This window comes from Cyprinodon tularosa, unplaced genomic scaffold, assembly GCF_016077235.1.
Source record: "Cyprinodon tularosa strain WSP-4 unplaced genomic scaffold, ASM1607723v1 ctg298, whole genome shotgun sequence".
Classification (NCBI taxonomy): domain Eukaryota; kingdom Metazoa; phylum Chordata; class Actinopteri; order Cyprinodontiformes; family Cyprinodontidae; genus Cyprinodon; species Cyprinodon tularosa.
In genome coordinates, this window is record NW_024039005.1 from 597,365 (window position 1) to 624,099 (window position 26,735).

At 43.6% G+C, this 26,735-nt stretch overlaps 1 protein-coding gene across 1 annotated transcript in view; it reads right to left on the minus strand.

Annotated features, from left to right (window-relative positions):
- Nucleotides 1-2,401: 2,401 nt before the first annotated feature.
- Nucleotides 2,402-26,735, minus strand: part of hps5 (HPS5 biogenesis of lysosomal organelles complex 2 subunit 2) — a 33,938-nt gene continuing 9,604 nt past the window's right edge. Inside the window, exons 7-23 of the mRNA XM_038291288.1 lie at nucleotides 26,187-26,405; nucleotides 26,038-26,109; nucleotides 25,535-25,623; nucleotides 25,203-25,381; nucleotides 22,773-22,931; nucleotides 21,789-21,948; nucleotides 20,233-20,350; nucleotides 19,823-19,969; nucleotides 10,331-10,399; nucleotides 9,701-10,245; nucleotides 9,503-9,623; nucleotides 8,108-8,257; nucleotides 7,911-8,030; nucleotides 7,220-7,333; nucleotides 7,031-7,137; nucleotides 3,782-4,073; nucleotides 2,402-2,833 (exon numbers count right to left, since the gene is read on the minus strand). Of these exons, the coding sequence (XP_038147216.1) occupies nucleotides 2,773-2,833; nucleotides 3,782-4,073; nucleotides 7,031-7,137; nucleotides 7,220-7,333; nucleotides 7,911-8,030; nucleotides 8,108-8,257; nucleotides 9,503-9,623; nucleotides 9,701-10,245; nucleotides 10,331-10,399; nucleotides 19,823-19,969; nucleotides 20,233-20,350; nucleotides 21,789-21,948; nucleotides 22,773-22,931; nucleotides 25,203-25,381; nucleotides 25,535-25,623; nucleotides 26,038-26,109; nucleotides 26,187-26,405 (2,722 nt within the window). The 3' untranslated portion in view covers nucleotides 2,402-2,772. The remainder of the gene's footprint in view (nucleotides 2,834-3,781; nucleotides 4,074-7,030; nucleotides 7,138-7,219; nucleotides 7,334-7,910; nucleotides 8,031-8,107; nucleotides 8,258-9,502; nucleotides 9,624-9,700; nucleotides 10,246-10,330; nucleotides 10,400-19,822; nucleotides 19,970-20,232; nucleotides 20,351-21,788; nucleotides 21,949-22,772; nucleotides 22,932-25,202; nucleotides 25,382-25,534; nucleotides 25,624-26,037; nucleotides 26,110-26,186; nucleotides 26,406-26,735) is intronic.

Sequence of the window (26,735 nt, forward strand, 5' to 3'; positions counted from 1 at the left end):
TGGAGGTTTCTTCCTGTTCAAAGGGAGTTTTTCCTCTCCACTGTCGCTACAAGCATGCTTAGTGTGAGGGATTGCTGAAGAGTCAATGAGTCGATGCAATCAGCTGGTTTTCCTTAGATAGAAAACTTTGAATCAATCTGACTGGATGATCTGGTGAACTGGAAAGTGACCTGAGATGACATGATGGGAATTGGAGCTATAGAAATAAACTGAATAGAATAAATCTTTTTAATACAACGCTCAAAACCATGATCTACTATATTCTGTGTTTATTTGGAAATGAATCCCAACAAAATAGTTTTAAACAGAGAGCTGCGATGTAAAGAAAATAAATAATAAAAAATAATGGAAAAAGGTTTAAAGTTTGAATTCTTTTATATTTTATACAATAGATTTCTGTGTCCTGCAACCAGTTCACATCTGATCGTCTCGATGCCAATGACAGGTGGATGAGCGGGAAGACGGGAAAGGCAGAGGATTCTGGGAAATAACCAGAAGCAAAACGTGACATTAAGGGGGGGGTATCAGTTAATTACTCTGGTCTTCGTCACTCAGTGAATTAGCCAAGTTTCAGTCTTTAAAAGTCAAACGTGACGCATCAGAAAGCTCCTCTCTGCTGCTGCAGGTGTGTGATAACATCAAATGGGTCACTGACCTCATTTCATTTCTCTCTGAGTCATTTTCTCTCATTTGACCTACATTACTCATCCTCTAATGCTAGAAGATCAGAGACAATCTGCTCCCTTATTAAAAAAACACATTATGTGTGTGTGTGTGTGTGGGGGGGCAGTTATGGAAAACTTGTCTTTCAGCTAAAACATTTACTTTCAGGTTTTTAATGCAACACCAGAGTTCAAACTAATCTGTTTTCATTTAATCGTCTTTCTCTGTAAATTTTTGCAGTAATTTCCTTTTTTTATATTGCACTTGGTCACAGCAGAATGTACGGCTAAGGTACGGCTAATTTTAAATGTGTCATTTTATTGAACATTGGGTCGATAAAAGAGGAAGGAACGGTTTAAACTTTGGCTTCTAGATGTTCAGATTCTCAGAGCATTTTAACTTTTCGTTTTTCAGTCTAACTGGATGCAGTTAGTTGATGCATTTGTAACCTTGTAGAAACTGTGGAGAGTTTTAATCCCTGGGTGTTCACCTCAATAATAAACTGGACTCATAACAGCGACGGGGTGCAGAAGGAGGCCCAGAGCCGCCTGCCTCCACCTCCTGAGGAGGCTGAGGTCCTTTGCAGTGAGCAGCTCCTGCTTCAAACCTTCTCTGACTCTGAGGAGGCATCAGCCCTCCTCTACGCTGTTGTCTGCTGGGCCCCTGGCAGCTCAGAGCGGGACAGAAAGAGACTGAACAACCTGCTGAGAAAGGCCGTTTCTGTCCTAGGCTGCACTCTGGACTCAGTAGCTGAGAGGAGGCTGCTGTCCAAGCTTCCATCCATCATGGACGCCACCTTCCACCCTCTGCAGCAGACTGGAGAGGAGCTGAGCAGCTCCTTTAGTCAAAGACTTTTACAGCCTGTTTGAAAAAAGGAGCGCCACTGCAGGTCATTCATCCTGCTGCAACCAGACTCTACAATGCAGCATTACAACCACAATAACTGCTGCAATGGAGAATAATTACTATTAAATACCCTGTGAAATAACTGTATATATAAATATCCATCTATATAAACACCATGTGCAATAACCCTGGATAATACATTGCAAAAAAAATCTAGAAATAAGTAAAAATGTGTTAAATTAAGTATGTACTCTTAATTTGAATATGTAGATATGATGATCTGCGAATGGAATGAGTATTTTTAACCTTAAAATAAGAAAATTAGACAATATGCACTTGAAATAAGACAAAGCAATAATCTTTTCTTATTTTAGTGTAAATTGTTTCATTTCATTTGCAAAGTGTCTCACTTTTTTTAAAGAAAAAAATTACTTGTTGTATATATATCTGTATATACCCCATGCACCTTTTTCTTTGTCACATTCTTCTTGTCTTTGACTATTTGAGCTGAAGAAACGAGAACATTTCTCCACTGTGAGATCAATAAAGTCAATCATTCAATCATTAAATCAATCTTACTCATAGTTTTCCATCAGGGTTTAAGTTAGACCTTGTTTTGTGCAGCCATGACATGAATACAATCCCTGGCTTTTAATCATGTCTAAGTGGACATTTGGCAACATTTTATTTGAAAGTTTATTTTATTCTAAAATGTATTTTAATTGAAACATTTATCTTATTCTATTTTTATGTGTTTATGTATTTTAGCCTTCAGTTTTTATCTTATGTTCCTTAACTGTGATTCCTGTACAGCTCTTTGGTCAACCCCGGTTGTTTTAAATGTGCTTTATAAATAAAGTTTGAGTTGAGTTGAGTAAAAACCTTCAATCTCTTAAATTTTCACAGACGACTTTATTCACCTGATAAAACTTGCTTTTAACACAACCCTTTAATTACTTCAAGTATTTATTTTCATAGCAGGAAGACTGATTTCTTTGGCCTTCAACAACAGAAAGATAAGTTACAGCATCTATATTAGTACTCGTACAAGCATGCAAAAACAGAAATAGACAGAGAATGATGCAAACAAGCGCATGAATACTGACAGAAGCGACGAGGCGCTGCTTTAAAGGAAAAGACAACATTTCTCACTAAAGCACAAGTGCATCGTTTTGGCCTGGGTGGAATAAATAAGATTTTATCTTGAAGAGCTGAGGAGAGTTTAAAAGGTGCTGAGTCAGCGAATGATGCACCGGTCAGCATTCAGGCGTGCTGAGACCAGAGGAACCGATCGCACCGCTCCAGCATGGTCTGAATCATCGCCCTGAAAAACAGAAAGAAGAAAAAACAGATTTTCTTAGAAAAATAAGTTAAATGATACATTAGTTTCAACCTTTTATAGGATCCTCAGTGAAATACTTTGAAAATCAACCCTTCCAGCCAATAGTGTTATTGAATCCAGGACCTTATTACCTTTGGAACGTAAAAAAAATCTGGATATTTTGATGTCAAAATGAATTCCAATGTAATAAGAAGAAAAAACAACTTGCTTCTAGAAGAAATTCATGAAAAACACATTTTGGTCCAACGTAACCTTAGAGGCATTAATGCTGATACTGGCACATTATTAGTTTATAAACCTAAATATAATCGTTAACTCGGCTTATTAACTTTTTAACTTTACAAGTAGCTTTAAAACATTTTTTATTTTTTATTTTTTTTAATTTCCAGTAGGTAATCTATCATTAAAGGATCATCTAATTGGTAAAATGCCAACATAACATGTGCAGCCATGTAGCAAGATCTATGCTCTATGGCTGGATATAGATCTAGTGCTTCTAGGCCTCACTGAGGGACTGGGAGGGGACTCCATTTGTAAGGGGGATGCAGTGATCAACGACGGCAACTTGCTCTATAATCTAATTCTATTCAGTTTATTTCTATAGCTCCAATTCACATCATGTCATCTCAGGTCACTTTCCAGTTCACCAGATCATCCAGTCAGATTGATTCAAAGTTTTCTATCTAAGGAAAACCAGCTGATTGCATCGACTCATTGACTCTTCAGCAATCCCTCACACTAAGCATGCTTGTAGCGACAGTGGAGAGGAAAAACTCCCTTTGAACAGGAAGAAACCTCCAGCAGAACCAGGCTCAGTGTGAGCGGCCATCTGCTGAGGCCCACTGGGGTTCAAGGAGACAGAAGCAGACATAGAAAAAGACTATAAAGGGTTGAATCTATAGAAATATATCACGTTGGAGCCTGACCCACCTCTGCCGCTTCTCCGTGACTCTCAGCAGGTCACACACCAGTTTGGAATGGGGGGAAAGGACCACTTGAACTCCGCATTCATGGAGCAGCGCCAGGGCCCGGTCCGGCCCCACCGTGCGAGCCAGCATCAGGGTCAGGCTCTCCGGGGTGATCCGTCCCTGGCAGTCTGTGGAACCGTTGGACCAGCCGGTCCCGTTAACGTCTGCGGCCGGCGGTGCAGCCGCCACACCGCAGTACTGCTGAGAGAGCTGCAGCAGAAGCTTCCACTCGTCCAGGGTTTCAGGTTCAACACCTGAAACCAGGGAGATGATCAGAGGTCACTGCTGGATGGAAACAAACATGGCTGCCAGCCGTCAACCACTAGTCAAGTTGCTCTAATGACGGACACCTTTTAAAGATACAGAAACAAACGGTTCTGGAACAATTATTAAAATTGAACATAAAATAAATGATTTACTTGGTGATTTTTCTACTTTGTTTTACCTGTTCTGTTCAGCTTTGCTTTGCACAGGTGATTTATATACAGTCAGGAATATTTGAACTTCCTGCTTTTTTGCACGTTCCCCCTCCTAGAAATCATGGAGGCGTCTGAAAAGGTTCATGTCCTCTGTGAGAGACATGATCTAATAAAATAAATTCATTTAGCCACAGGGGGGCAGTATCATCAGAAAGGCCTCTTTAAACCTTCATAGAGCACTCCGTGAAATCCTTGGAAAATAAAACATTTTAAGCTAAGAGTGTTTTTATAGAACAGACCAACAACTTATTGCTTTTGTAACATTTAGAAAATATGGATATTTAGATGGAAAAAAATTTAAGTCAACCTAACAACAATAAAAGGAAACGTGCCCTAATGTATATATAAAACAACATTTTAGATGCAGGGAATAATACTTTTTTTTTTTTTTTTTACTTACTAACTTTTCAATTGGCCCCTTTCCCTTCTTTTTACTTAACTTTTCTTTCCAACTTAATGGGAAGCTACTGTTTTTAATCACTAATAGAGCCCCCCCCCCATCCCTCACCTCAGGTCTAGAAGCACTAGATCTATATCCATCCATTCAGAAAAGATCCTGCTACCTGACTGTACATCTAATTTTTGCATTTGACCAGTTAGATGATCCCTTGAATGATAGATTACCTGCTGGAAATTAAGTTTGAAAAAAAAGTTAAGTCAAGAATTGAAGAATTAATTGGAAACTTAAAAAGTTAATAAGCCTAGTTAACAATTCTATTTAGGTTTATAAACTGTGGTTGTAAAACTTAGATTTTTCTTATTTCAAATATAAATTGATGCTATTTACTCACTATAAAAGTTTTCACTCAGTCTGTTTCAACTTAAAGGCCAAACAATTCCCCAGAGTGAGGATGTTTGTAGACGTAGCTTCTTCCCATAACAAACCAGATTATTTCTCAGGTTTATTCATAACATGTTGCTGTTTAACCAAAGTGTCTGTAATTAGTTTTGACTCTGACTAATTTCCATGATTGTCAGTAAGGAGGAACGAACGCTGTTCAGATCAGAACAGGATTACGATGCATTAAGGGCCGCATGATGAACTGTTCCCTCTTTGCAAAGATATGAAAATAAAACGCAGACTGAGTGAAATCCATCGATCTCCGTTTATTTAACTGGGGTGAAAAGTAGAATACTTTTTGCCGACTACTATTTGTCGTTGTGAGGGCAGGATTCTCCTGCGACTGATTTTTTCCGAGGTCATCGATCGTCAGAAGGGTCAGGTATTACCCAGGGGGGGGGCAGTCCAGCCTCAGTACCCCGTTTAGAAGTTTAAGGGAACACAGAGTACATGTCAGACTTAATAATATTACTTTAGTGATAGTTTCAAGGTGTTGCTTTATATCTCGTACCATGTCTTTCGGTTGGGCTGTTCTTTCTTCATCTCATTGCAGGTGATGAAGCAGACTGAAAATGTTTTGTCATTGTCTCCTTTCTATCTCCTCTTTCTTTCATCTTTTCACTTTTTCTTTTCTTCTTCTGTTTTTCTGCTCTGCTTACATTGCAGTGTCCATATAAACTGTAAAACTCCCTGCATAATTATAATAAAGCAATTTATATGCATGAAACAAGTGGAGCTATATGGCGATAGCCGTACTGCTCCACTGGTGAAAGGAAAATCTGTTGGGCTCTTTTTGGCATCAAGACAATTATTCTTATTGCCACATTGCCAGACAGGACACTGTTAAAAAAAAGAAAGAAAAAAAAAGAAGTTTAGGGGAGTGAGGACTTCTGGCATGGAGGTCCTTGGAGGTCAGAGGGAGGAGCCACTGAGTGAAATCCATCAATCGACGTTTATTAACTGGGGTCAATAGTTGTATTTTTTTTTTTCGACTAAAAAACTAAAAACTGTCAGTCTCAGCATTAATGTCTCTAAGGTTATGTTGGACCAGAAAAAAAAGTTTTTCTTTCACTCAGAGTGTTTTTTATGAATTTCTTATAGAAACACTTTTGTTATTTTTCTTAATATATTCGGGCAAGTTGGTTTTTCTAGTTATTACATTTACATTCATTTTTGCTGTCAGAATATAAATTTTTTTAATGTTACAAAGGAAATAAGGTCTGATCCTGGATTCCAACAACACTATTTGCTTGGAATCTTGATTTTCAAAGTATTTAGCTGAGTGCCTATAAAGGGTTAATTTAATGTAGGGCTGGGTTAATACGTCCAGGCAAAAATAACACCTGCAGCCATATCTATGCTGAGTATCTCTAACTGAAATTTTAATGGAAATCATTTCAGTGGTCAAAGTGCTTCATCACCTATTTTTCAAAACATTATTTCTCATCCAAAAGGCTGGAATTTATAAAGTATTTAAAAAGGAAAAAAAAACACAATTACAGTCGGGTAAGTTTTACCACTGGGGGCATAAGGTTCCCAAACAGTGAAAATAACGTAGATCTGAAGATCACATGATTGACTGGCTCTACGGCTCATGAATGTTTGGGTTATTACCGGCTAGCATCGCTGCTTCATAAGCAGCTTTAGTCACGTCTTCAGTTAGTCGTAACTGGCAGGAAAAAAACGGCCTTGGAAGAAAAGTCAAAACCAAACCAGAGGTGTTGGATGAAAACTCAGCGTTTCCATCTCAGGGTTGGTTTAAATAAATAAATTTGGATGTTTGCATTATTAAATGTTAATGATCCAACGCTGAATGTTTAGTGAATTAAAGTTTAATTTAAAGAGATTTATTTGATTGGATTATCATCACATTTGATGCAAACAGATTTACCATCAGGATCCTCCAGGAGGCTGACGTCATCCAGCTGACAGATGGTGGAAAACGCTTCGGTGCGACTCTGCAGCTCTTTGCAGAGGTACAGGTATCCCGTCCAGTACCTGCACACATGTCAACATCTAGCAGGCTGCATCATATCTAAAACACAAAAAAAAACCCCCATGAGGTGAAAACCCAACCTACCCATGACTGCGGCACATCTCGGTCATCTTCTCTTTAGATGAAATGTCTGCAGGAAGGCGAATCAGGAGAGACAGCAGACGTCGGTAGCCCCAAGTGAAGCGGTGTGAATGCCACCTGCAGCAAGACGAAACATTTTTAAAGTCGTAGGGAAGCGGGCGTTACAACCGTTGCATTTCTGAATTCTCCCGAGTGGTGCCGATTTTACACGAGTGAATAAAGTGAATGTGATTGGTCAATTATAAGGGGGCGGGATTGTTGTGGCGGAAGGTTCACAAGCTAGTTTAAATGTGGCCGGTTTGTGGGAAGCATCTTGCTAATCAGTTAGCATCTTAGCGCTAGCAGGTTCCCAATGGGAAATTCCATTGGGACCAAGTAGCGCTAAATTGGTGACAGAGAAACGACGCTGTCAAGGAACGCTACTAGAGGCTGATCGCCCCTCATTACCCCCTGTACAGCTACACCACGCACCATGAGGATGAAAGGCTGCCTATCGAAACATTCTCGCACGACTGGAGAATCGGCCCAAAAAAGCCAAAAAATGAATGATATTTTTTTAAATCAGTAAATCAAACCCAGATATCTCATAATGCAGCATTTCCTCCGTCTTTATTTTAAACAAATGAAAGAAACTGAATCATGCTATGACAGAGTCTACACTGAGGAATGTTTTCTCTGCATCCCGGCGTAGTACCTGGGCCGTCCATCAGAGGTCAGGGTATCGGTCAGCTGAGGGGCATCATGAGTCAGCGCCAACTCCAGCCAATCGTGTCTCAGTGATTCAGGTTCGAGAAGCGACTGCAAAAACGATAACCTAAAGGAAAAATAAAAATGCTATAAACTCTCCCAACAAAAGCAGAAATGTTTATTTAGCAAACGCTAAAGTAGCACCTGTGCTCCTCGGGTCTTGATTGCACAAGGTTATCCAGGTAAGCCAGAAAGTGGCTTTGCTGAGCCACCGCCGCCACGTCAGCAGGAGTTATCACAGGAAAGAACTGGGCAAACGAGCGGACGGCTGCCTCCCCGTGCTTCTCATATAGCCTGCAATGTAACGGAGAGATTCATAAGGTGGAGAACTTCCAACCCACTGCTCCCACCACTGCTCCCATCACTGTATCCACCAGTGCTCCCAACACTGTTCCCAACAACCTCAATCAGTTCTTCCATTCATGCTGATTCTGCTCAGTTTCTACCTTAGTCAGTTAAATAACCTGCTGCTGTCATTCTGCACATCTGGTTATTTATTCTCCAGTTTTATATTATTAAAACACTTTACAGGATTTTATTGTTTATTTTCTTCACTCTGTTTATTCTTCTGTTATTTTTATACTTTCTAAGATCCAGATTGTTTGACCACTTCTACTATAACCTTTTGCTGCTGTAACACTGCTGGAATTTTCTATTCTATTCTATTCTACCTAAAGGACTATTTCAACATGGACGAAAATGGATGAAGTAGGCATGCACGATATAATCGGCCCCCTATCGGTATCGGCCTTAAAACTGAATATCAGACATCGGCCACCCCACCGATATTTAACCCGATATTTGATCAGCTTCTGAGTTTCTAAAGTCTAAAAAAAAAAAAAAGAAAATACTACTTCTTCTTCTTCCTCAAAAACTTCTTTTTTACAGACTTAAAAACTTCTAAAGACGAGGTAAAAAATATTGTTCCATTAAAATATCCCAATATCTTCCTATGCTGATATATTGCCTTTTAAAAACACCATATCAATCTCTTTTACTAATGAAATATTGCTATATGTCATCGTTATGCTACGAAATCCCCCGAAAATTCACCAAATGTTGCCATATTTTTATATGTTGATATATTGACGCGGTATCGATCTATTTTACTAACAAAATCTCACAAGAATTTGCAAAATATCACGAGAGTTTGTAACAGAACGATGAAATTTCACCAGATTTTGAAAGTAAAATAGATCGATACCGCGTTTTTAAAAATCTATTTGATATCAGCATATGAAAATATATTTGAGTATATTATTTTTCAAAGTGTCAGAAATGGATAACAAAACTGCTATTTTCAATGACTACTTATTTTTGTCCAGCTTTAACATCGGTATCGATATCGGTTATCGGCTACATGAGTTTTAAAATATCGGCATATCGGATATCGGCCAAAATCCCAATATCCTGCATCCCTAGGATGAAGGGTTAAAGACAGTAAATAGTTTTTTCTACGTTAAACAGATTCTCTTGTTTCAGAGTCACCAGCAGAAGTGTTGGTAAAACGATGCATCTATAGAAAGTGAATGCTGGTACCTGTGGAAGTGAGCCAGCAGATGAGACGCTGCACACGGCTGCAGATCCTTAAGGCTTCGAAGAGATTTCAGCAAATCTCCTTTCTGAATAACTTCCACCACCTTGCTGGACTGAGTCAGCTCTGCGGGGAAATAACAGAGACTTTATGTGAAAAAACTAAAGAAAAAGCTTGAAACTGCAGCGTTGTGGCGTCTGTACCTAGCATGGCCTCAGAGAAGGAGCTCATGATCTTGGGCTGCTGCCGGTAACAGAGAAGACACATTCTTCTCACTCGCTCCGTGTCCAGCAGGAAGAAGTAGCGACGCAGGAAAGTAGAGCCTCCCAGAACGTCCTGCTGGTTCCTGAAGCAGCTCAGCTCCATGTGAAGCGTAGCTAGCTCGCTGAGATTAGCTTCCAGATCCGTGGGTAGAGGAGTAGGAGGTGCCACTCGAACCGGCTCGGTTTGATCATCTAGTGAACTGATGTTTAACGTCTGCGGTTTCTCACAGACCACTTCTTTTTCTTCTAGTTCTACGGCTTTGGCTTCTACTGTTAGACTTTCTGTTGGTTGTTGTTGATCTGTGCAGGGGCTTAGATAATCTCTCTCCCATTGCTCCTCGGATCCATCCAGGCTGGAATTGGTTACAGAAGCTGACAGGAGGTTAGCAGGGCCCAAAGTTCGCTCCAACACCGGCAGCCACTCCATCAGCGCTTCTCTGAGGCAGACTGGATCAAGCACCGCCAAAGGATCGTGTATCTGGGAGCTGATGTCAGTGAAAACATGAAAAATAATAAATTGGTAAAATAAAAGTAAAAATCGTTTGATGCTAAATGCTGCGTTGGACTTACACGGCTCGCTCTGTTGCTGCACGCAGTACCTCCATAGCAACCTCAGCGTTAGATACTTCATTATAAACGCTGTGAAGAAAAACATCATCTGTTAGCAAAGATGTTATTATCAAAGCTTTATTAAAGACATCAAGTAATAATATAAGAGAGATCACTGCCTAAAAAAGCAATATGTATATTTTTTCCTTTTTTAAATAAAAAACAAAGTTTTTTTATTGAATGTTGGAAAGATGATGACTCTGGTTCAGATGTGTTGATCAGAAAGGCCGTGAGGGGAACCGTCACTGATGCATTCAAACTTTAAACTCTTACGCTGTGTTCACAGCGAAGGCGTTCTAGACGTCAACGACGCCGAAACGCAGAAATTTGGACGCTAGATCGACAGTGTTGAAGTTGCTTTTATGCTCGGCCATCTGGTTGTTTGTCTGATCTGTAGCTTCAAGCTAGAGAGCAGCTTGGTTTTATTCATTTGTGGCGAATTTCCCGCTGCCGTTCCAAGTATTAGGGACAGGCTAAAATTGTTTTTAATTTCTTTTTTCATTTTGAGAGTAAAGTCGTAACATTACGAGAACCAAGTCATTGTACCACAACCCGTTTCAGAAATAAAGCTTCAAGCTCCGCCCAGAAGTCTAACTTCACATGATGCTCCACATTCCTCATTTAAGGGAAGAAAGGGATTCTAGGAAGAGTTGTCATAAAATATAACTTTATTCTCTTCATGCTAGGACTTTACTCTCCTAATGATATGACTTTATTCTCGTAAGGTTACGACTATTCTCTTTGCAACTCTATTCTCATAATTCTAAGACTTTATTCTCGAAATAGAAAGAATAAATCTCTAGCCTGGCTCTAATATTCCGTCGTACGAAGCAGCTGGAAGTGAACAGAAATAGTTTTTAAGGTTTGGGGTAAAAACTGCAAGAACCAGAATATATCATCAGCAGAATCTCTATTAATCTCCTATTTACAGTCAGCTGACTCATTTTGCGGGTTTTTTCCGGCATCTCCGGCTTTGCAGTTCCCAGATCTCTTCACCTGTTTACAAAACAAACCTTTTTCTCAGCTTATTAACAATAAACGGCATCAAAAGAGCGCGATGCGGCCTGGGAGGATGCTGATACCGGGAAGGATGCCGTCTTCGCCTGACATTTGGCAAACCACCAAATACCACTGATTTAAACATAAGTTCCTGAATGTTAGGGCACCGAAATTTTTGTTTGCGTAATTCTTGCCTTGAGAGCTGTAGTATCGCGGACCACCATTAGGAGGCGAAGGACCGGCGAAGTGTGGCGTGTAAACGGTCGTAAGAACCAAGCTCTGCACGGCTAATCGATCAAAGCTCTGAACTCGGCGCGGATCGGATGGTTTCTGAGGGCTAGTGGAAATAGGCCAGTCCATCTAATTATGGTTTATGGCAAGAATGAGAAATCATTGGCTGTGTCCGAACATCCGCACTAATCAGTGGTTCCGCCATTTTAGACGAGTGTCCGAACGTCTAGTGGAGGAAAAAGTCGTGGACTTGAAATCTCCAACAATGAACCTGGAAAAGTAGTGATCGTCCATGGTCACTAGAAGGGTGGAGGTTTGCAAGGAGAGTTTGCCTCGCAAAGCATTATGGGCAGTGTTGGGAAAGTTCTCTTTCTACGTGAACTAGTTCAAAGTTCAGTTCACACATTTTAAAATGAACTAGTTCAGTTCATAGTTCATAATTCAAAACCAAAAAATGAACTAGTTCATAGTTATTTTTTCATATATTGCTCAATTACACCATAGCCTACTGTAGAACCACAGACAGCAATTATTTTATCAGTTGTAACTCTGAAACTGTGCGTCAGATTTCATCTTCATATCCAGTTTTGAATCCTTATCCAACCAGGGTTTACATTAGCATTGAGGGGACAGCATTTCCCCATTGTTGCTTTAATGCTTTGTTGCTGTCCATTCACTTCACACTAGTAGCAGCTGCAGCTTTCACCCCTACAGTATATTCTCAGAAACATCAGGAAAAATGTGCTGCTTGAATGGTCTTTTTTATGAGAAATTATTAAAAGAAAAATAGGAAAGTAGTCTTTAAGGTGCAAATGTTTTTTTTTTATTTTAATAATTTTTTCCATTTGAAATTCCATTTCAATACATACTAAAAAGGAATCCTGGAATCCTGGAAAATTATACCAGGCAGGTTTAACAAACAAGTTACATGGATAGTAAAACCCTCAAGAACAGGGGTCTTCTATGTTTTCCAGACCAAGGACCCCCAAACTGATGGTGAGATGGAGCGGGGACCCCCTAACTATATATATTGTATGAAATTGTGTCCTATAGTCACTTTATTACAGATGGAGTAATGTAAAGAAATTAATTTCTCCCTGGGATTATTAAAGTTTTTCTGATTCTGATTCCTGGTTGTTGTGAAGGAAACGGTGCCCAGCTTGAAAGAGCTCCTGTGTGTCGCTGAATGTGTGCATTGATGACTGAAAGACATCTTTTGTCTCCATTTATCTGTTTACTACAGTGTGTTGATTTCATGTTAATGAGTATTTAAAGACATTTCAATTAGTGGGGGGAAAAAATGCAGGGGGGGAATATAAAAATATCAACTAACCATGCAGACCCTCATGCAGTACCTCCGTAGACCCCCTAGGGGTCGCGGATCCCCTGTTGAAGACCTCCGCTCAAGAAGATTTTACTAACACAAACTGAGGGACCAGGCTGAGGTAGGAATTTAAGGTTACTGAAGTGCGGATTTTTTTACTGAAAGCCGGCGGGCAAACTTGTTGCCATCATCCTCACCGACCACCTGGTCATAAAACGAAAGTTACGTATGTAACTACGGTTCTATGAATCCCGGATGACCGCCAGAGGGCGGTGCTGAAAGCACTGAATGTTCCCTTCGGGCATGCGCAGTTCGAGTAATTATACCAACAGAGTCACACCTGTGACACCGGATGACCACTCAGAAGCTATATAGCCTGGTGTCATCCTTTGCTCTGCTCCTACAGAATCTTCTCGCAAAAGCAAGGATTCTGAGTGACAGAGAAGCTCTGGCGGTCATCCGGGATTCATAGAACCGTAGTTACATACGTAACTTTCGTTCTATTTCATCCCTACTGACCGCCAAAGGGCGGTGCTGAAAGCACTGAATGACTAATGCCAACGATGTCACAAGGAATCCTGAGCACATACCTCACAGAGGAGGCCCAGCAGAACCTTGTAAAAGGACCTGACCCAGGGGATGAGGGGCAGCCACATTGACACTGTAGAACCTGGTGAAGGTGGTTGGGGAAGCCCATGAAGCAGCAGCACATATAGCTTCCAGCGGAACCCCTCTCAAAGCAGCCCAGGAAGCCGTGACGCTCCTGGTGGAACGTGCTTTCACACCGACTGGCAGGGAGCAGTGACCTGCAGCGTAGGCGTGGCAGATGACACTCACAATCCAATGGGACAGACGCTGTTTAGAAAGAGGACAGCCTAACCTTGGACCCCCATAGCATAGGAAAAGCTGGTCCGAGCGTCTCAGATTGGCGGTGGCTGCAATGTATGCCTCCAACGCTCTTACTGGGCACAACAACTCAGACTCATTCTCAGTTGCACCAGATTGAGGCTGAAACCGAGCCAGCCGCAATGGCTGGTTACGGTGAAAAGGAGACAACACCTTAGGCACAAACGCAGTATTAGGCCACAGGGTAACACCAGAGCCATCTGGATTCCACCTGATACACCTAGGGCTGACAGAAAGAGCATGTAGCTCGCTGACCCTCTTAGCTGAGACGATAGCCATCAGGAAAGCAGTCTTGCAGGAAAGCCACTTGAGTTCTGCTTGTGCCAAAGGCTCGAATGGAGGGTGGCACAGAGCTGTGAGAACCAACGGCAGATCCCAATCTGGGGCTCGTGGGGCTGGCTGCTGGCACAACCTACGAGCACCACGCAGAAAAAGTGAAACCAGTTCATGGCGCCCCACTGTACGGTTGTCAACAGTTCGGTGAAGACATGAAATTGCTGCAACATACACTTTAAGGGTCGAAGGAGAGCGGCCCTTATCAAGGAGAGACTGGAGGAACTCCAAAATAGTGGGCACCGAGCAGGAAACTGGGTTCTCATTGTGGGCAGAGCACCACTGAGAAAAGAGGCACCATCTGTTAGCATACTGCAGCCGAGTGGAGGAAGCCCTAGCACTCAATACGGTGTGTCTCACGGTGTCTGAACACCCAGTCAGCCTCCCAGGGGCCATGCCCACAGCTGGAGACGTTGAGGGTTGGGGTGCCATATCTGTCCCCCCAACTGAGACAGCAGATCCCTCCTTGCTGGCCAGAACGGAGCTACCAGCAACACTCTGTGGCCCTGCTCGAGAACCCTCCGTAGAGTCGGCCAAATCAGTGAGAGGGGTGGAAAGGCATACAGGAGAACCTGCGGCCATGGATGAGCCAGTGCATCCTGGCCCAGTGCGCCCGCCATCCCGGTTAGGGAATACCATAGGGGGCAATGGGTCGACTCCTCTGTGGCGAACAGATCTACCTCTGCCTGCCCAAAGAGGTTCCAGATTATGCGCACTACGTCGCGGTGAAGAGACCACTCTCCCGGAGCAGGTGCCTGGCGGGATAGAGAGTCGGCAACCTGGTTCTGCCGTCCTGGCAGATACGCTGCGCGCAGGGTACACAGACGGGGAAACGCCCATTCCAGGAGATCCCTCAACACCTTCAAGAGACGTGCTGACCTGGTGCCACCTTGGTGGTTTATATGATAAACAACAGAGGTGTTGTCTGTCCGAATCAGCACGTGCCTTCCCTCTAGGTGGGGCAGAAGGCACGTGAGGGCCATGTGCACAGCCCGCAGCTCCAGCACATTTATGTGTTCGGTGCGCTCCCTTGGGTCCCAGAGACCCCGAACAGCTCTGTGTTGCCACACGGCACCCCAGCCCATGAGGCTGGCATCCGTGGTGACCACCTCCCTTCGACACACTACTAGCCCCATTGGAACACCACTGGACAAAAGGGTCCCGTCTCGCCAAGGAGCTAGGGCATGGAGGCAGCTCCTGGTCACCATTAGCCTGCGATGCCTGTGCAGCCTGGCGTCTAGGCGAAAGCTGTTGAGCCATCGCTGCAAAGGACGCAGAAGGAGCAGCCCTAAGGGCACGACACGAGTGACTGATGTCAGTTTGCCCAGCATTCGCAGGAAGATGATGTAGGGAAAATCCCTGCCCAGTCTGAATCGACGGACAAGCTGGAGTATGTCGTCCACCCTGTGAACAGATGGACGGGCCATCATGGTAGCAGAGTCCAGATGCATCCCAAGAAAGGTGGTTGTCTGAGATGGAACAAGACAACTCTTTGCCAAGTTGACTTTGAGGCCTAACAGTGACACATGAAGTAGAAGCTGGGACGTATCCCGAGAGGCAGCTACCTGAGAGGGAGCACAAAGAAGCCAATCGTCCAGGTATGGCAGAATCCTGACTCCGGAGGCCTGTAGAGGAGAGAGGGCTGCTTTCACGCATCGAGTAAACACCCTCGGGGAAAGGGAGAGCCCGAATGGGAGCACCCGGAATTGCCAATGGCGCCCCCGATAGGCAAACCTGAGAAAACGGCGATGTTCTGCCGCAATAGGCACGTGAAAGTAGGCGTCTGTCAGATCTACTGATGTAAACCCATCTCCCGCCACAATGGTCTGAAGGACCCCTGTTATGGTGAGCATGTGGAAGGGAAGGACCTTAAGGTACCAATTCAGTCCCCTTAGATCTAAAATGGGGCGAAAACCGCCGGTCTTCCTGGCCACAAGGAAGTATGTGGAGTAGAAGCCTCTGGGTTGCCGCAGAGGATCTACAGACTCGATTGCCCCCTTGCCCAGGAGGGCGGAAAGCTCCTGGTCTAGTGCCTGAGATTTCACCGGGTCTGTGATGACAGTCATCTTGACCCGGTGTGAGAGGGGGGGCCGCCGTCGGAACTGGAGCCTGTAGCCATTGGTTAAGGTGGCAACCACTCATGGATCTACGGCATGAGCAGCCCAGAAATTCAGCTGCTGATGGGAAAAATGTCCGACGGCTGGCCCGGTGGCATCATCTTCTATCCCCACGGCCCCTGGGGGCTCTGGGGGGAGGGCGTCCAGGATTTGAGGCCCGGGTCTGTCTAACAGGGCGGCAGACTGGCTCACGAAAGTCCCTCCTCGGTCTCTGCCGCACATCATGGGGATAGGAACCAACAGGTCTGCCACCAGTCTGAGGTCGTGGCTGAACGCTGGGGGTAGTGGCAGGGCGGCCCGAACGCTGGGGAAAGGCAAGTATGCTCCTGCGAAGGCCGGAAAGCTGCTGGCTAGTCTGACGTGCTTGAGCAGTCCGTTCCAGCGCCTCCAAGGCAGCTGATCCAAACAGCTCCCCTGGTACAACCGGGACACCCCTGAGGGTCCTACGGCATGCTTCAGTCAGAGGAGACTGTGCCAACCAGACCTGTCTACGAGCTTGGACAAGGAAAGACATGACCCGTCCAAGCTCTCTGGTCATCAGCGCGAAGGCCTGCAGCGCTGCGTCACTATAACCAACCGCCGCACTTGCACCACCAGTGTCCTGAACAGATGCAGACAGGGCAAACATGAGGTGCGCCAGAGAATTGCCAAGGCGGCCAGCACGCGCTCCTGCATTGTACGCCTTACAGAGGAGGTCATCTGTAACCCAACATTGAGTCCGCGGGCACCGGACATCAGGACGCAGGGCTTCATCTGGTGACACAATCAGTGAAGCAACAGCTGGTTCAATTGCTGTCGGCCTTCACCGACTCATGCATGGCAGCTAATACACGACCATCCATTGAGAGACGCGACAGCGCTCTCGGTTCCCGCCAACAGGCGTGTAACTCCTTCAAGTACTCCTCTGATGGAGGTACAGAAAAAGGAGTAGGAGCCCTTCCACGTCTGAAAAAGGCACTGCCGGAGCTGGATGCCTCTCCTTGTGGGAGTTCCAGCTGCAGCTGCTTCAGGGCCATAGACATGACCTCCCGCATGGAACCGTCACTGGCCTCTCCAACCGCACTCTGAGATGAAAATGAACCAGCCTCAGAGGCTTGAGAGGACCCTGCCTCCTCCTCATCTCTAAAATGAGAAGCGGAAGCAGCCAGAGAGATAACGTCATCCTCTACAACCAGCTCGGGCATTGGTGGGGAAGAGAGCCCAACCACTGGGAGCGAGGGATCAGATTGCCGTGTCTGCAACAAGGACTTCATCTCTGCCAGCTCTGCTGACAACTGCTCCACCCTTGTGGACAGGCCCTGGTCAGGTTTGGCCCGCTTCCTCCGGGGGAGGGGCACAGATGCTGTGGTCCCACCACGGCGCTTAGAACGCTTGGGGGGAACCACCTGCCCAGAGGGCGGAAGGTCCGAGCCCTCCTGGGGGCACAACTGGGCCAACCGGGCCACCCTCACTGCATGGGGCATAAAGCTGCAGTTCATACAGGGGTTCTCAGACAGCGCCTCCAAAATGTGCTCATGTCCAAGGCAGGTAGGGCACAGGTCGTGGCCATCCTCTGCCTGCAGGGCAGCCCCACAGTCCATGCAGCTGTGAGAGCCATCCATGTCGAAGGCCGACAAGGCTTAAAGAACAGAAAGTTATCGAAAATCGGGAGAGGGGGCGCAAACGCAGCCGTCACCAATTACAGCAGAGAAACGAAAGAGGCTGCGAGCACAAGGCAGCCGATACTGGGAGAGGGGGCGAGAACCGCTACCGTCACCAGGTATAAAACCAATAAACCAAAAAAGCTAACAACGTTAGCTGTATGGAAACTTAAGTTGGGAGTAGGAGCGAACAACGATGCCGTCACCAATTAAGAGAGCAGACCAACGAAAAGGCTGCAAAAAAGGTTGATTTTGGGAGAGGGGGCGAAAACGCTGCCGTCACCATTCATAACTAAGCAGACCGATGAAGAAGGCTGCAAACAAACCAAAAAAGGCTAACAACGTTAGCCATCTCCAACTTCGGCAAACGAAGTAGACCACACTTGGTTGGGAGAGGGGGCGAAAACCGCGGCCGTCAGTAATTATAGCAGCGCAGACCGGTGAAAAAAAGGATGCAAAAGTAGGGAATATACTGGGAGAGGGGGCGAAAACCGCTGCCGTCACCAGGTATAACACCAACAAACTAAAGAAGCTAACTACGTTAGCCGTATATAACTTCGGCAGTGAAGTTATTCACACTGGGAGTAGGGGCGAAAACGCTGCCGTCACCAGTTCGAAACAAAACAGCACGAAGCTGTAGGTAAAAAGCTAAAGTCGTGAGCCGGGAGAGGGGGCGCGGACGCTACCATCACCAGCAAACAACTCACTTAACTTCCGTAATCCTCAGAATCGACCCGTTGCAGCCCTGGGAGGGCGGAGAATAACCGCAACTCCGGTCAAGATACAGGGGCTTCAGACAACGGGGAAGTTAGCGAACCGCTTGCGAGAAGAAAAAAGGAGCAGAGCAAAGGATGACACCAGGCTATATAGCTTCTGAGTGGTCATCCGGTGTCACAGGTGTGACTCTGTTGGTATAATTACTCGAACTGCGCATGCCCGAAGGGAACATTCAGTGCTTTCAGCACCGCCCTCTGGCGGTCAGTAGGGATGAAATAGAACTGTTTTAAGTCATCATACTGCTGCTGTGGCTTCCACGCTGCATTTTGTTTTGATGACGCACGCGGCTGTAGGCTACAACGCTGGTAGCTGGTGTTGCCAGATTGGGTGTTTTTCCCGCTACATATTAAGGCCTGTTTACGGTTTGATTTAGCCGGGGTTTCGCCTGGAGGACTCTATAGAAATCTGGCAACCTATTGAACGGAGTTGAACTGAGAGAGCATGCCGTTCACAGACACCAGAATGAACGAGTTCACAATAACGTTCATCAGGCAGTAATGCAGTACGTTCAGTTCACGTTCGCCCAAAATATGAACGAGTTCATGAACTTTCGTTCAATGAACACGTTCAGGCACAACACTGATTATGGGATTTGCAGTGAAAGTGGCCCGCTGCGACAGCGGTGACAAATAAAGATGGCGCAGGCTCCTTGCATGGAGGCGGAGTTACGTGACCAATGGAGCAAAAAGCAGTGATCATCTGTCTGAACGGTCAGTGAACTGAGTTCACTATAAAGTTCACTATAGAGTCCCCGCTCTCTATAGTGATGGAGGGATTAGGAGGTCAGGACGGACGGACGGACAGAGCCTCTGTTAACACTTTCCATCCCATCTAACAAACCATCTAACAACAGTTCAGACCGAAGGAGAACAAAGACCTCCTCCTAGATTCACAAAGATGGTAGAGATAAATCTACCCCTTGGTCTCATTTCAGCAAAGATGTTCTACGTAGTTTTGAATGTTTAATACATATTCTTTTAAAACCCTAAAATAATATTTATTTAATGATTATTCACTAGTTCAGTGTCGGTTCCTCCGATAAGCTCCAAATAAAAACCCACGGAAGCCTTTGGCTGCAACGTTAAAAAGCTTAAAAGGGTTAAGATGACCTTAGATCTTAACTTACTCATTCTCCATTTCCTCCGAGTACGACGGCGCGCCCGCTAACGCGTCGGGCTGGGAGCTCTCTTTAAACTCAGGCCGCTGGCGAAGCTCCGAGTTCATCTGCAGGGTGTTGATCTTCTCCGTCGTCTTCTTGACAAAACTGGAAACACTGATGAGAAAAAAAATCTTATGTTGTTGAGTAATTAAAATGTTAAACAAAATGTCAGACAGACAAGAATCAGTGAATAAACGGGTCCACATGAAGAACGAATGACTGATGCTCAGACTGTAAGAGTTTTATTTTAACAGAATGAGGAAGCACAGCTGCACGATGGTTTCATTTCACACTAAAAGTGATGTAAAATTAGAAAACTATTTAAAAGGAGCATAAATGCAGATGGACTCTGGATTGTTGGTTTGGTTTTCATTCACCTGTCTTTGACGGCCTGCAAAGCCATGCGGGGGGGTTTGGAGCGGAAAGAGAGCGGCAGGTGGAACTGCAGGCCCTGGTCGGGTCGATCGGCGTCCGGGCGCTCGCCGCTCTGTGGATCTAAGCGAAGATGGGGGCAGGAGTGGGAGGAAAAACACAGATGGATGGAGTAGCTGGAGGGGAATGATCAGAGGACGTAATGCAAGCGGAGCGAGACCCAAAATCAAATATGGCGCAAAACAACAGAACCAAGATGGAGACGAATGTGAGATGCGGTGAAACAGAGGAGACATTTCACGTAAACAATTTCACAGAAATCAGGCAGTTTTTCTTTTTTTTATTATTCATTTGTAGCTCATTTAAAAGGGAAACAGAAAAAGCAACAAAGATTAAAATATCAGTCGAAAGAGAACAAGAGTCAAGTTATAATCAGTTAGCAAAGATAAGACTTTTCTTTTTTGGTTTCTCTCTGTTGTTAAACTGAAAATAACTTCACTCTTTTTAAAGGCTGTAATCAGAGGAAGAAAAGAAATTTCTTCTTGCTTCAAACATTTTCATAAAGAGGAAACATAAAAAAAGAGAAAAGTAACACGTAGAAAAGAAAAATGTCACTTTTTAGTATTTATTCAGATTCAACTTCTTAATGTTAATATAACTGTAAAAATCTCAGTCTGGAAAAAGAAAGGTTGTCTTTATTTATTTCAATTTAAACAGAAGCGCAAAGTCTAAAAGAAACAAAATAAGTGATTTTAATCAAACCATTAAAACAATATAAATGGATAACTTTTAGGGATGCACGATATTGGGATTTTGGCCGATATCCGATATGCCGATATTTTAAAACTCATCTAGCCGATAACCGATATCGATACCGATGTTAAAGCTGGACAAAAATAAGTAGTCATTGAAAATAGCAGTTTTGTTATCCATTTCTGACACTTTGAAAAATAATATACTCAAATATATTTTCATATGCTGATATCAAATTGATTTTTAAAAACGCGGTATCGATCTATTTTACTCTCAAAATCTCGTGAAATTTCATCGTTCTGTTACAAACTCTCGTGATATTTTGCAAATTCTTGTGAGATTTTGTTAGTAAAATAGATCGATACCGCGTCAATATATCAACATATAAAAATATGGCAACATTTGGTGAATTTTCGGGGGATTTCGTAGCATAACGATGACATATAGCAATATTTCATTAGTAAAAGAGATTGATATGGTGTTTTTAAATGGCAATATATCAGCATATGAAGATATTGGGATATTTTAATGGATCAATATTTTTTCCCTCGTCTTTAGAAGTTTTTATGTCTGTAAAAAAGAAGTTTTTGAGGAAGAAGAAGAAGTAGTATTTAATTTATTTTTTTTAGACTTTAGAAACTCAAAAGCTGATCAAATATCGGGTTAAATATCGGTGGGGTGGCCGATGTCCGATATTCAGTTTTAAGGCCGATACCGATGGGGGGCCGATTATAACGTGCATCCCTAATAACTTTAACATGTTATAGTATGACATCTCCTAATAACACCGGATCTAGCGGCTTCTTACCATGATCCACCTGATCCTCCTCCTGAACGAAGCTGAACTCCTTGAGCCGCTCCTCCTCCGACACGGACTGATTGAGGAGCGATCCCGTCTCCTCGTCCGACTGGCTTCCTCTACGGCTGATCACGCGGTAGATCCCGCAGTCCAGGATGTTAAAACTCTCCTAGATTAACCAGATTATATTCAATACACATTTTGTAAAAAACAAACCTGATAAAATCATTAAAAAAAAAGTTACACTGGACTTTGTTTCCAAGTTTGAAGACGTTTCTCTTCCATCCAGGAAGATTTTTCAATTCAAAATTTCAAAAATAGCGTTTAGTTCCAGGTTTTATCCAGCAGCTCTCTCTCTGCGTAGCCGTGTGTGAAGGACCGCTGGCTCTGATGGCGAGTTTTTTGCTTTTATTTGGTAAAATGTTAATTTGATTTGTGTTTATCTGACTGTGTTCATTATTATTCCCCCAATAAATGAAAAACTCAAAATATATAACTATCTATCTAGAGACTATTAATAAAAGGAGGTGAAACGCAACTCCAGACTAGCTTTGAATGTGGTGATGTCATAGGTACGCTTCTGTTCCAAATGACCCAGATTTGTTCTGTGTTCTCCCGTTCTCCCCGAGTTCAGACTTTACTGACTTCTTCTTGTCAAGAACAGACTTGGCGAGAACATGAGTCCGTACTCGGGGTCTAGTGCAGCGGTCCCCAACCACCGGGCCGTGGACCGGTCCGTGGGTCATTTGGTACCGGGCGATGATATCAGGAAGGAATCAACTCTATTGCTGAATTGTAGGTCTTTGAAAGTAATGCAAAATCATTTTTAGTGTCTGAAGTAGTTCTGAAAAAAAATTTACCTGATTACCTGAGCACTCCCTCCAGATAAAAAATATACAGCTATATGTTAACAGGATTTGTGTTTCTGTCGTTTTCAAGTCTCTACTCAAAAAAAATAAATGTAAAAGCTTTCAGCAACATATTTGTTCTTACATGTGAAGAGATGCTGCTTCTGCGGCTGCTGCAAGCAGAGTCCAGCGGCTCCAGCTTCAGGATGACTTCCTCCAGCTGGTGAATCAGCTCTGCCTGCGAGCTGGAACTGAGCTGAGACTTCAGCTGTTCAAGGTGATCCATGGGAACGCACTTCCTGGCCTGAAATGAAGAAGAGCTTTAAAAATCACACCTGCATGCTAGTTTCTGTCTTTAGCTAAAGGAGGCCGCTTCTATTTGATGTCGGTGTAGTTTTCACCACTGGAGGCTGGTGGGGTTTCCTCTAGGAGGCGCTATAACTTCAGAATAGACGTATACTAAGGTATTACACCTGTATATATAATGGTGGAGCTATTTATTCTTTATTTCTTTATCCATTTGAAGTTTGTTAGTAAAATCATAAATTCATATTTTTGTATTATTTACAGAGTTTATTTGCAGGTTAATAATTTTTGATTCTATTTATCTTTGTTTTATTATGTTCTCTTATTTATTTATTTTTGGTTCTGAGGTCAGACAGGAAGTGATGTGGATCAGTCCACTTTCTATAAATGTAGGGGCCTGGGAAGGGACCAACACGCATGTTGGGTTTTGGTTTTTACCAGAGCAAGAGAGGAAGCAGAAAGAACAAAGGAAAATTTGAACTCTGTAATCTCTGGCTGAAGAAGGAAAATAAATCATCCAGAACAATCAACAAGTTTGGACATTGAACCTTCTTTTGCCTGCATACAGAAACCTGAGCCCAGCGCCTTCTAGTGGCTAAATGGAACCTTTTGTGATGTTTGTCTTGGCAAACAATCACCACTACATTTTATATGAATTACAACAACAAAAAGCAACAAAATGTTCTGCAATCAGTCCTTAGCCTCGCTGCATGCAGTTAGCCTCGCTGCATGCAGTTAGCCTAGCCTTGGAGCTAAATTATTCTATAATCCTGTCAATCAGCCGCACTTTCTAAAGCAGGGCATCCACTGTATGACGAAACCACAGGGTTTAAAAGTTCACAGGTCAGGATGTTTGTTCTCTCACTGCGCGACCCGACGCTCTGATGCGATCTACCTGCTCACACCGTACGTCTAAAAACCAGGTGGGACTCAGCTCCGCAGTGAGATGGCACTACTTGGACTGGTCTATCTGGAAACCAAACCAGTAGCAGAGGAACATGAAGCTCACTAGAGTGAAACGCGCTGCCTTGGATATTTGGGCGATTTAGTGCTGAAAGCCCTAAAAAGAAAAGGAGACGACGTATTTGGACAAAGACATGGCTGAGCTAACGTGGCTACTACGGTCTGTCAGTTTGACAGAAAGAACTCCATTTCACTCATTGCCCCCCCGCCAGTGGGCAAACAAGGATTCTTCTTCTTCCTCTCAGAGGCCTCTGATTGGTCAAATCTCCATCCCCTCTACACTATAAGTATTTCCTGGTCAGTTCCTTAGCGGCTTGTTTTGTTTGTCTGACCGCCATTGCGGAAAACGGCTGGTGAAGATGGAGCAGCTAGCAGAGCGAGGTGCGTGAGAACGCTGGGACCCTTTTTCCACCTGGATCCCCGCTCTTTTTGGCCCTCATGTCCCTCCGTTGTCGCACAAACCTGCCCCCACTTCCTCACCTCCTCGGCCGTATCTAGACCCAAAGCTAGTTCCTGATTGGCCCTCTGGTGTTGTGGCGTGGAATAACATAGCGCAGACCAAGTTTCAATATTGGACATAAATCAAAAATATCTGCCACACGCTGCTGCGGGAGGATAACCACGCCTTAAGGCCTCGGTACCTGGATCGTGCGCACAACCACTGCGCCACCAAAGCACGCCCTGCGCATGGACAGCTTTTAAACAGAGTCTATGGTGGAAGATTTATGAAAATACATCACTAATCTGACGAAAAACCAATCAGCTTTACTCGTTATTAAAGATTAAATATTTGTCTTGCACAGCTTAAAAATATATTAGTATATTTAAAGAATATTTTAATTCTATAATTAAATTTTTTTTCTTAATGTTTTAATCAACACTGGGTGAGTGTTGCTGTGCCCTTTATTAATCAGCCGCCACTGGTTTTCACACATGTGCCCTTAAGTATTTTTTTCATATAATTAATAATATAATTGAACTTTATTCTCCAAATGGAGAAATGTCACCTCTGCATTTAACCCCTCCCCTTGGGGAGTAGGGGGCTGTCATGGTGTGGCGCCTGGGGAGCAGTGTGGGGTTTAGGGTCTTGCTCAGGGACCCAGAGTGCCCTAACCACTAGGCTGCCACTTCCAGCAATTACCGTTTCTGGTAATTCAATATATTTAAATAAACAGAATTAATTATCGTTTCTTGTTAGCTTATCAGTTAAAAGGTTAGCTCTGTATTTCATCGCAGAGGACGTGAATATGAATATCCAACTACACGCTACACCCAGAGAGGCGGGGTCATTGAAAGTACGCCTCACCCTGCTCGTCATGACGGCGTGCTGAAACATGCAGCAGACGGTAGCCGCCAGAGTCCAAGACTCTTTCCGCAGCAGACGTTCAACACAGCGCTCCGCAGACAGCAGAGACAGGTGGGACAGACGGCCGCTGCCGTGGAGACAGAACAGCTCGTTACGGTGGACGGCAACATCAGCCAGGTCTGCAAAACAGTTTTCATTTCAGCACATTGCTTTGTTGAATCAAATAAAACGAAACAAACGTTCGATTTGTGCAACGGCGACTTTAGGATGTTTATGTGATGAAATTCAACTTTTAAAATGACACTTCAGAGATTTAGAGTTAGAAAACAAACCTTTAACTTCAGTCCACAGCAAGACTTGTCCATTTTGAGGTGTAAAGATGAAAATGGCTGAATCCGTCCAGGTAAGCAGGTTTTGGTCTCTGCAAAAACACGTAAAGCAAAAACTGAATCCATCGACAGGTTTCCGTTACGACGGAGTATAAGGGCCAGGCGAGAGTTTTTTTCTTCTATTTCGAGCATAAAGTCGTAACATTACAACAAAAAAGTCACGAGAATAGTCCTAAAATTACGAGAAACAAGTTTTATTTTATGACAACTCCTACCAGAAGCTCTTTCTTCTCTAAAATGAGGAACATGGAATTGCTGATTGGTGGAGCTGGTTGGCCGTCATCTGCTGGGCGGAGCTCCAAGCTTTCCTTCTGAAACGGGTTGTAGTATGATGACTTCATTCTCGTCATATTACGACTTTAGTCTTAATGTTTACGACTACTCTAGCCAGGCCCTAATACTGTAATGCACGACTAGCTCAAAGAGGTTTTGTTTTTAGATCTTACCCAAAATAAAGCAGCTTAGGGAAGCAGAGAGACTGCGCACTTTTATGTGTTGGATTGTAATTTGGCTCATTTCTGCAAAAAGAAGAAGAAACGACGAGTTAATAAATCCAGTTTTTCTTGGATCCCAAAACAAAGAGAACTAAATGCACCTGTAAGTGATTAAAGGTAGGGGGGGGCAGGCGAGCAGTTGTTTGAACTGATGAGTACTCAGAACCTCGCCGTTAAAATTGGCCTCCCATATCCGGGACCCAGGCCGAGCGCAGTACAGCAGGGGGGGCTGTCCCACAAGTAAACCCCTGCTCAGGGGGAAGAAGCAGGCTCCGTATTCCCCGTCTCGCTCCTTGTTGCCTACGCGCCAAAATTTCTCCCTGCAGGAAGAAAAATAAAGAGATAAAAAGGAAACGTTGGAATTTGCTAAATGACTCTAAACTGGCGAGAAAGAAAAATATAAACAAATATTGCTCTTAATGTCTGAGGATGAATCTGAAAAATACTTATTATTTATTCATATATAATATTTAAATTTTATATTGTAAACTTATAAGAAAATATTGTTTCAGTTTCAGCTCTTCTAAAAGAGCCATGTGTCAAAAAAATAAAAAAAAATATTTAAAAAAAAGCTAATTTATTTTCTTTGTAGAAATGTTGCTCTAAAATGAATAACAAAACAGTTTGTGCTTCCGATATTAAATTTTCTC